The sequence below is a fragment of the Myotis davidii genome, unplaced genomic scaffold (assembly GCF_000327345.1).
Source record: "Myotis davidii unplaced genomic scaffold, ASM32734v1 scaffold370, whole genome shotgun sequence".
NCBI classification, from domain to species: Eukaryota; Metazoa; Chordata; class Mammalia; order Chiroptera; family Vespertilionidae; genus Myotis; species Myotis davidii.
Window position 1 is genome coordinate 12955399 of NW_006288615.1, and position 11489 is coordinate 12966887.

An 11489-nucleotide genomic window follows, 5' to 3' on the forward strand; every position below is an offset into this window, starting at 1 on the left:
TCGCCCGGATCTGGAGCTCAGAGTCTGCGACTCCCTCCCGATTGAAAACGCCAACCGCGCCATCCTCCGCCAGCCCGCTCCGCGCACTCCGCACCTCAGAATTTGACTTCAGCACTGCGCCTCCTCTGAGTGTCCGTATGCGTTACTCTTTCCTCCTAGTTGTAGGACTTCCACTCAGCCAGCGTTCCTGTGGGTCTGGGTGATGTCCGTTCCGTCTTTTAGTTTCACTTTTGAAGTGGTTGTTCGAGGCAGCAAACTCCGGCGTTAACCTATGCCGCCATCTTGGTTCTCCAATCTTCTAATATTTCTTACTTAAGATATTGCTAATCTGTTTTATAAGGTACTTATTTTTGTGCTATTTTTATTAGGATGCACTATCAGGATTATTCAAAAAATACTTGATGGGTTTCTATCATTCTCTGGATTCTGAAATAATTTTAATATCATGGGATTTAAAATAATTTGCCTATGAAACTATCTAGACCTGGCACCTTTTCTGAGAATGATTTTACTTCAACTCTATTATTTTTTTGTGGTGATTGGTTTACTCAGCTTTCCTCATTCTTCTGCATTTAATTTTGTGAATTTATATTTTCTTTAAATTCACAAATTTCTATCTGATTTTCAACTTTATAAGCTTGGGATTGTATAAAGAAGTCTACCATAAGTCTTTCAATTCTTTTCTGTAGCTCTGATTATATACTATCACTTCTGTTTTAGTATATTTGAGTTTTCCCCTCTGATTAAATTAGCTAGTGATTTATTTGTCTTACTGCTTCTTCCCTACAAGAACCATTTCTAGAATAATTTATCAATTTTACTAGTTTTTTCCCCATTATTTTCAGCTTAAAAAATTTATTCCTTCCTTCCTGCTTTCTTTTGGGCTTATATTTTTATTATTTTTCTTTATATGGAATTTGGCCCTTACAATAAGCATTTGAATTATGAAAAGAAGCAGCAGCTGAAGGAAGTGATGAGACTACTACATGCTGACAGACTGAATGGGTGAGAAGTGAAAAGTGTGGATGGGGGCAATGAAGCATTTTTGGCTTTAAATATAGATTCCTAGCTTGTTAGCTAAACTGTTCTGAGATAAAGAATGAGAAACCTTACTGAAATATGATGAACCACATAGAATATTTTCTTTTGCCTCTTTGTATTGATCCTCTACTCTGGTATTAATGATTAACCCTTCACAAAATTCTGTTGTTAAGCCAACATCAAACCCTATCTGTCTTCAAGGTTGTCCATGAAGAATGTCCTGAAATTACAAGGCACCAGTTCTGTGCTTTAATTGAATAGACACAACATACGGACTTGATCCAGGCTTTTACATTTATAATATTCACTTTATGGTGCTATTATACTAGTTAAATATTAATGCTCTAAGCAAGCTTTTCATAGCCTTCTCTATTTCTTCTCTACTGGAGAATATTGTTGGAAATTAAAAAATACTATAGTTTATTAACCATGTCACTGGTGTTGCATTTTGATGATGAATTATTTTTGGAAAATGAAAATATATATATATATATAAGTTGAAGAATCCCCTCTGAGTCTGGAGTGTTTCTCTGAATAGCAATTTTATATTTCCTCACTATATTTCCTGAGATTATTACATATCTTCCATAAGCACCTATGAAATACCAAGCCATAGTCTTAAATATTGGTGGTACTTTCTGATGTGTTCCTAATGAGATTTTAAATAGTACTGTATGAAAAAAAAACTAGTTTTTAATATGTGTAAGGATTTATATTATTTCTTACATTCTTTAATTATGACAACAAGGCACATTGGGATGGGCAGCCAGGGTATTTAAACGTATGACTTTTCTAGATGGAAAACCAAAGGTTAGTGGATTCTTGGTATGTTGCAGTATGAGAGGGTCTTGGTTACTGTAACAATAATCCACAGATGGTGAGGGATGACAGTTCTGGACCAGAGAAGCTCTAGTATGGGTTGGAGGGTCCAAATCTGCCTAATTGCTCACTTGATTATGCCTATATATTCATAGTAATCAAAGATGACTTGAAGGGTTTGGAACTGGGTGATTACAACTTAAATGGTTCATCTGGCACATATGGGGCATTTTGGGAAGCTCTTTTTTTTCAGGATGAGAAGAGGATTGAGATGACAAACTAACTGTTTTGGAATGCTGACTTTAAGGTAGTACAGTAGTCCCCCTCATCGGTGATTTCACCTTCCATGGTTTCATCAACCATAGTCTGAAAATATTAAATGGAAAATTCCAGAGAGAAACAATTCATAAGTTTTAAATTGTGCACCATTCTGCATAAAATGATGAAAGCTCATCCCATCCCGTTCCATCCTGGGATGTGAATCATCCCTTTGTCAGCATCTCCATGCTGTATACGCTCCCCACCCATTAACCACTCAGTAGCCATCTTGGTTATCAGATCAACTCTTGCGGTATCTTAGAGTAATCTTTATTATAGCCTAACATTCTCCTCACTTCTTCTAGTCACATAGGCATTGTGTCATCTCACCTAACAAGAAGAAAAGAGAGTACAGTACAATAAAATATTTTGAGAGAGACCACATTTAAATAACTTTATTACAATATATTGTTATAATTATTCTATTTTATTATTAGTTATTGTTGGTAATCTCTTTCTGTGCCTAATTGATCAATTAAACTTTATTATAGCATGCATAAGAGAAAACATAGTATGCTAGTATATAGGGTTTGGTACTATCTGAGGCAAGCATGTCAAACACACGGCCTGCAGGACCCATGCGGCCCACAATGAATATTTTTGCAGCCAATATAATGGTATGTAAGAAATGTTTTAATAAAAATTTTATAGCTTAATTTTTACAATATCCTGTTATACGTAATTATTAATAACGATCTACAATGTTCGCTAATGACTGATTACTATTAGCATGTTGCATTCATTTCCCTTATGTGCCGGTGCACCGTTTCTCTTCACTAATACTAGCAGCAAATATTTTAGCAGCCAATTGCCACATCATTAGTCTTGGACTGACTTGTTTGGTGTACGCAACAGAAAATATTTCGCTTTTGGATAACAAGAAAAATAGGTTTATTTGTGTTACGCTTATTAATTTGTGCAGTTATTCAGGGTCTGGTAAGTTAATGTTCAAGAAAAAATATTAATTTTTATTAAAATGTTCTATTATTTTATGTTAATGATTACTCATTTATTTCAGCCCTTTATATTCAGCATGTCTCTATCAAAATAAACCTACGTTTCTATGAAAATTGAAGCTTTAGTTTTTCTCGCAGCCCACATAAACTTAAACCTTGTTTATTTGGCCCGTGTTAGCCTTTGAGTTTGACATGCTTGATCTAAGGTTTCAGACATCCATTGGAGGTTAGAACATATGCCCAAGGGTAAGGTGGGGCCACTGTAATCTTTTTTTTTTTTTTTAATATATTTTATTGATTTTTTACAGAGAGGAAGGGAGAGAGATAGAGAGCCAGAAACATCGATGAGAGAGAAACATCGATCCGCTGCCTCCTGCACATCTCCCACCGGGGATGTGCCCGCAACCCAGGTACATGCCCTTGACCGGAATCGAACCTGGGACCTTTCAGTCCGCAGGCCGACGCTCTATCCACTGAGCCAAACCGGTTTCGGCGGGGCCACTGTAATCTTATTACCACCACAAGCCCAGGCAACCACTAAGTTACTTTCTTTTAAGGCAAATTTCCTTTTTCTGGACTATACAATGAGATATTATACATCCGTATAAATTTGTCATAATAAGTGATAGCTGGTCATAAAAAGTGGAAAAAAAAACAGTAACAAAATATTCTGTATAGGATTAGCCTATTTGAGTTTATGTGGGGAGAGAAAGTGAAAGAGGAAAACATGAATGATAGTCTCCAAAATGTCACGAGTGGTTATCCCTGAGTGGTAGAAATAGAGTACGTTTTGGTGTTCAAACCTATGATGAGAAAAAAAAAATACAAATTATCTTCGGACATCGCTCCTGAAATGGATTCTTTCAAGGTTTTCCCTTCAGTGGAGTGTCTGAATAAAGAGTGTGGGAATTTAGAATTGCCTCTGGATATGAGACGGTTATTTTTCTAAAATTTCAGGAGTTGGGGACAGGGCCAAATAGAAATAAAGTTATTGGATGATATGACTAGTCCATGCATGACTTAAGTGCTGAGCCAATGAGAGCCTCTAAAAAGTCACAGGGGGTAGGTGCTGATGCTTCGAGACTACTTGTTACTTGCAAGGCTATTTCCTCAGCCTTTCTATCTTTGAGTACGCTTGGCTTCCTGGGGATCTTTTAGCCAGTACTAGCTTCAAAGAGAAAGGTGAGGATAATGGAAGGATGTTCATTCCAAGTACTCTGGGGCCTTGGCTTTAATACCCAGGGGCAGAAGCAGAGACACCTATATCCCCCTCTCCTAAGAAGGAGAAGTGGAAGGTGATTGAGCTTCTCCTTCTCCTTTGTCTTCATGTTCTCCCTCATCTTTTGTAAAGGAACTTTCTCCATTCTCTTTAGAGTGTTAATTCTTAGAGTGACAATTTTTAAAAGTATGTGATCATATTATCTATTGCATTCCATTTTTTTTAAAAAAAACAGCAACAATAAATTTGGTACTTTATGCCTCAGTGTATTTTTTGGAGACTGTTTTCCTCAAAAGGGCACCGCACAATTAGAAACAGGTATGTTTTAGCCAAGAGCATGTACTTTGGTGTGAGCTGACATGACTCATTTACGATACTGATTTTTGAAATAGAACCTGACCTATTGATTTTACTGAAATTGCATAGACACAAAATTGCAATGAACCAAACTCTACTCTAGAAGCAGGAATTTCCTCTGGAGTCTGAAAAACTTCAAACCCATTTTTAAAAGTGTTTTTAATAGTCTATTCCTAAAAGATGTGGAAAATGTTTTATATGTGAAGATAATGTTACTCTACTTGAAGATTTTTTTTTTTTTTTAGCGTTTGTTTGTCAGCTATCTTAAAACATCACCAGTTTCAAATCAGTGGGACCCAAATCAGTGAAGCTTTGCCTAGTAGTTAATGCCTGAGGGCAGAAGGGACACAGAGCCACATCTCAGGAATTGCACAGAGGAAGATGGTGGAAAGCCTCCTCTGACCCATTAATTTGCCTGACAGTGATGTGGCTCTTCAAGCTGCTTTGCCTTCAGGAGTGGGTCCATAAAGGGGATGGCCCCAGGCCCCTCGCTGAGACTCTCTAGTGTAGGACCCCAGTGTTCTTTAATGATATATAATTGGACCAGACCAGATCATGGGGTTTTAATAGCCTTCTCTGTGGTGTATAAGTTTACAAAGGCTTCGTACTCACTGTCTTTCTTAGGACATTGATGGAAAGTCCCAGTGCTCACAGTTTATGCTTATTAGTGATACTTTTCATGAGTTTCCAGGGCTAAAGTGACTTTTTCACACTGTTTAATGGTTTTCAGTTTAACTCCCTTTCTAGTGGGATGTTGTAAAGATTAATTAGCCAATGTCCATAAAGTGCTTTCAAGCTGAAAAGTGCTGCACAAGGGTGTACAGACTCATTAGCTTCTTAGTCATTCTGGTTTTTTTACCTTTTGGCATTCAGAAACTAGGTAGTGAATGCCAAATTAGTATTTTTTTTTTTTTTTATGGAGGAGAGGGACTTCAGAAAGAGCAGAATAGAGCAATAGATCTTTTTGAAAAAGATATCTGTTGTACTGAGATGGAAAAGAAAGGATATTAAAACATTTTGGTTTTTTTTGTCTTCTATTTCCCTACTACTTCAGCTTCTTCTTACTTCTTGCTTTCAAATGTATTTGCCTGCTTATCCTGTATATTTATATAGAAATTCTATTGATTATATTGTCATATGGATATTCATAATGGAGTTTAGCCTGGCCCCAAAGTATTGAATTATTGTGCCAATGAATGAATCACACAGTGTAGATCATTCCCTTTGTAAATGAATTCCCATATTAGTTTGCAATGTGTCATGAAGGTATGATATTGTCTCTATAGTAATCTGTGTGTGTGTGTGTGTGTGTGTGTGTGTGTGTGTGTGTTTCATTAAGCTTTCGATTGAGGATGGAAAAGTACAGTTACTCAACAAAGACATAAAGAGGTTCTAAAAGAAACCAAGACAATGATGGCTAATCTACAAAGAATTAGATTCACAGATGACTCTTTAGCATCATCAACTGCACATGATAGGGGAATAATATCTTCTAACTGAGAGAAAATATCTGTCAACCTAAAATTGCATACCCAGCTAAATTACCTTTTAAGATGATCATAAAATAAAGATATTTTTATACAAAACAAAAACAAATCATTTACCACCAATGCTAAAGGATATTCTAAAGTGTTGTCTTTTAAAGGTAAGAAAATAATCCCAGAATGGGAAAAAAAGATGCTGAAAGGAATGAATAGGGAAAATTTGGTAAATCTGTGGTCAAATATAAGTAAGCATCAACTAATAATAATAATAATAACATCCAATTTACAGTAACAAAACAAGACAGAACAAGAAAAAAAGTAATGTGTATACCAGGAAAGTAGTGTTAAGAGTTAAAGTATTCCAAGGTCCTTATTTTATTTGCAAGGAGTCTAAAGGTGTTAAATTTAGATTTTGTTAAGTCTGTACACAACTTTTCTAGTTTTATCACTAAAATAAAGGGAAATGTAATATAGTAGAGGAGAGAATCAATGAAATAAAAAAAATCAATAACAACTGGCTTGGTGAACAAAGGAGTAAAGAAATTTAACATGGATTTTAGTAATTGTTCCTGGGGCTCTTACCTTGCAATTACAAGTACTAAGTAACTATGCTGTGGAGTTTATATGTAAACTTATAAGACAAGTGAAAACAAACAAACAACAGTCTTAATGATATGTGAACAGATGCTTTGGCTTGAGATAAAATCTCCAGTAACATTATCATGTAGATTACTCAGGGCATGTGTTATGGGAGAGGAACCTCAAATGAAGGGAAGCCAAATCTTTTATTATGGACACTTAGCTTGCCTGAACTCTGCTCCAGAGAGTGATCTTATCTTAATTATACTGCATAGTAATTCTGCTCTTGCTCTGGAAAAGACATTATCTTTTTTCCAAGGCTGTTCACTATACAAACACCTGGAAAGACAGAGCCAATACCTTTGTTTCTAAGATGTGCAGAAATGTAAGAGACCCAGGAGGATTTATCTTCAGACAACTTTGGATAAGTTTATAAAGCCTCAGTTTTCTCTTCTGAAAAATGGGATGAATAGTATAACCTACATAATTGTGAGGATCAGATGATATAGTACATATAAAATGCTTAACATCATATCCATGGACTTTATAAATATCAATGACTATTAGAAGTGATGATCTTGACTAACATATGAGCATGTTTACTGAATTATTTGTTTTCTCTAGCAAATAGAACATTGCATTTCACTGATGTTTCTAATTATTAGAATCTCCAAATATTAGAACAAAAAGGACGAGAAAGATTATCCAGTTAAACCAGGAATTTTACGGATAAAGAAGTAATTTCAGAGAGGTTGAGTGACTTGTTGACTTTCTTATAGAAGAGCCAAATAAAGGACAATGGTCATCTGATTTAAAAGTCAGATTCTTTTTAATTATACGCAATGCTTGTAGCTCAACAAATAATGGTATTACAAACAAATTAAAGCAAGCCTGTGATATATTAGAAAGCATTTCACGTATTTATTTGATCATTGCCATTTCCTATGTGCTTGACCTATAAAATCCACCTTAAACTTAGCCCCTGAAGGCAAATAAATACAGAAAGAAAGAAAAGATGGAAAGTTAAAATAAATAACCCACGTCTCCTCCCTTCCACCTCCATCACTGTCAATCTCTCTACTGCAGAGAAAAACACAAAACCAGAAAACTGCAAGAAAATGCTGTCTGAGTGTGTAGGTGAAGTTGAAAACAGTCCCATTCTGGCCAAGGCAGGGAAATTCTGGCAGAGTATCCAACAGCTTTAGGTTGACAGCTTTGTAATGGTTTATTGACAAACTTCTTAAGGCATGAGGAGGAGTATAAGGAAGGGGAAAGAGGGAGTGACAGAAATAACATTTAGTTCTCGAAGGCAACATGTAGGAATGAGCATCAGTTGTAGAATTAGATGCGCCTGAGTTCCTGTGTGAGTTTGAGCAAGTAACTGAGTTTCCCAATCTGTAAAATACTAGTACATAATGCTCCTCTGTGGGGAATTGATGTGCAATTCAAATGAAGAAATGAAGTGAGAGTATCTGGCATAAGGCAGGTCCTCATTAAATATTGGTTTACTTTAAATCAAATTCGGTGAAGGAATTTATCCTGAAAAATATCTGCAACAATGAAACCATTTATTTTATACCTCTACTTAATAGCAATCCTACTATTTTTCTCTCTTCTTTAAGACTGGGGTCACAGTATTAGCTTCTACAGCATTCTGAAATACTTTTGTGGACCCAAGGTCAGAGTTGAGTATGCCCAGGTAGCCAACGCAAGGTTTTAATTGAATTTTCCTTCACCTTTTGTCCACCTCAAGCCTCTGCAAAATCATCTTTCACTCCAAGTAATTATGTTCTGGGTGTCCCAGGGGTGTCTCAGACCTGCATATGTATGTGCCCATGGGCAGATCTGCTCCTGCTGTTCTCATCCCTCCCCACAACTGTGAGCACTGCTCTGCCCTCTTTGCGCATGGCGAAACTGCTCTGTTTTGTGACTGCTTTGTATATTTTTGCAGGGCATGTGGTGTGTGTGTGTGTGTGTGAGAGAGAGAGAGAGAGAGAATGTAATATAAAAACATGCCCTTACCCTCTGCTTCAGAGAAGTCCCAAAGATATATCACTTGTCACAATATCCTACTTTATGAAGAGTTTAGGGAGATAATGCTTTAGGGTTTTACTTGGGCATTCTCTTTTCCTCTGGAATTAGAGATTGTGGAATTGAATTTGCATGTGAATACCAGGCAGTACTGAAAATCCCTAGACGTACACTAGACCCCTTGTGATGAGAAAGATTTGTTAGGATCAGTTCCATCACACCTCTTTTTTCCTGTAGGAGTGCTCTCTAAGAATTCCCAGCCTTTTTTCAAACAGACTTCTGTAGGATCATCCCACCAATTTGCATTCATATCCAGTTATGTCTGCAGAGTAGCACACAGTTTGCAGTCTTCTGCACGAGGCTGCTAGGTTCTCTGGCCCCTAAGTTCTTACTGGGCCAATCCTAACAGGAATATTTGTATCTGAAGCTGACAATTCTAGGATCAAGCTGAGATTCCCTGCTAATGATACATATGTACAAGAAATTGACTTATATGCTACCTACCTCTAAATTTGAGTGTGAGCCTTAAATTCTAGATATATCAGAGTTTATTCATTTCTCATTGTTCAAAGAAGGAAGACAAAGATGTATTTAGACACAGTTCCTGTCTCATAGCCATCATAATGTGTAGCTTCACTTTATATCTTCAGAGATGTGACTGTCCTCACTTAAAGCTTGATTGAGACCATCTTGTAGTTAACTCTGAAAAATATGCCTTCTGAAGTTAAGCTACCAGTATCAATAATGTCATACTCAATCTCTATGGTGGAAAAGAAAGTATTGAAATTAGGTATATGCAGGAAATGTGGAATCTGGTTCAGTGATGTTTCAATGCTCTTAACTCTCTTTGCCCCCAGGTTATGCAGATGTATCTTCCATTCTGTGGAATCGCCATATCTAATGCTCAGGTATTTGCTGCCTCCAGGAAAGAATATGAAAGAAGCAGGGTGAGTAGAAAGAAACTTGGTTCACAACCCTCAAAACTCTCTGTTTTTCAAGAGTGCGAGTCATTAATCGCAAATGACATTTGAACTGTCCAGGAATCGTTTTTCGTTCTATAATCCTACAAGTCTGTGGTTGAAGACCCCTTTAAGCAATGAGCCCAAACAGAAGTGGATACAAATTCTCTGTTGTTTTTTCATGTAAGAAATAGTACCAGCTTCTTTTAAAAAGGAAATTAATTTCACATCTATATTATCAGACGGTATAGTTTTGCTTACTTATAACTCTGAAACAATTTAGTAATATTTTTACAATTTAATTTCTTTAAGAAACAAGGAATATTCTAAATGATTTCACAGATTTTTTTTTAAATTGAAAGGCTTTCTGGCAGACCATCACAAGAGAACTGGACAATATGTAAATACTATTTTATCTATCTATATAAATACTATTTTACATCTATATACAAAAGCTCAATGACCAGAATGGCAGAGTGACCAGAACAACCAGAACGACCAATGGCTATGATGTGCACTGTGGCAGCCAACCAGCCTGATCTGGGCCCTGATCAGCCCCCAATACCCCAATCGGGGGCGGGGCCAGCTGGTCAACTGCCCACGGCACCTCTGGCAATGGTCCCCCATCAGGGTGGGCTGGCCAGACCCCACCTGTGCACAAATTCACACACCTTGCCTGTAGTAGGATTATAAAGAAACACACACAGAGAGATTGGCCTCATATACCTTCTTCACCAGTTATAGAGTTTAATAGTTAAAAAAAAAGATGCCCAAAAAATATTAAACTATCAAACAGGTTACATTATATTAGGCTCATTATACTTTTAAATAGAGGGAAATTACTGTCACAATTTAAAAATATATTTAACAAGAAGATGTTCCCAAAGGTTGGAAACCCTCAATTAATTGGTAGCCAAATTGATGGAAAGTTCCATTTGCTAAGCATTATGATTGATGAATATTTCATAGTACACATATAAACACAGTTCACTACTACAGCAGTCTTCTACAGCATAGCATATCACACCTTTTCTCTGATTTGGATCCTTATTTCATCATTAGTCCCATGTCTTACCATTCCCCTCTTTTCATGTTGCACTCCAGCAATATAGTCCCAATTTTCCAGAAAACAATCTATTTGCTTCACTTTCTCATATCTTTACCCACATTTCTCCCTCTACATTCAGTGCCTAATGTCCACCCATTACCATTTGCCTTGAATTTCCTTCAGGACCCAGCTCAGACTTCTAGTTAATCTTCCCCTCTGTGTTTGTTTTTCCTTGTGTATACTGCCATTGGTCTATTATGGATTCTTATCACACTCTATAGCAGGGGTGGGCAACCTTTTTGAGAGTGCGTGCCAAAACCAGCAAAATCTCTGACTCAAAATTCTTCTGCGTGCCAACCCTAATTTTGTTTTAAATATATTTTTTATTGATTAAGATATTACATATGTGTCCCTGTCCCCACATCACCCTCCACCACCACCCCCACCCCCCCGTTGTCCGTGTCCATTGGTTAGGCCTCTATGCCTGCATGTAAGTCCTTTGGTTGCTCTTTCCCCTTTACCCTCCCCTCCCCCACCCTCCCTCCAAAGCCCGACAATCCAATCAATGCCTCTCCGTCTCTGGATCAGTCCTTGTTCATCAGATTATGTTGTTCCTTATATTCCACAAATGAGTGAAATCGTGTGGTATTTATCTGCTCTCCAGTTCCATCCATGTTG

At 37.0% G+C, this 11489-nt stretch overlaps 1 protein-coding gene across 1 annotated transcript in view; it reads left to right on the forward strand.

The window, feature by feature from the left end:
* Positions 1 to 11489, forward strand: part of PDE11A (phosphodiesterase 11A) — a 292656-nt gene that overhangs the window by 90389 nt on the left and 190778 nt on the right. The window contains exon 3 of the mRNA XM_006760580.2: positions 9662 to 9751. Coding sequence (XP_006760643.1) covers positions 9662 to 9751 — 90 coding nt within the window. The remainder of the gene's footprint in view (positions 1 to 9661; positions 9752 to 11489) is intronic.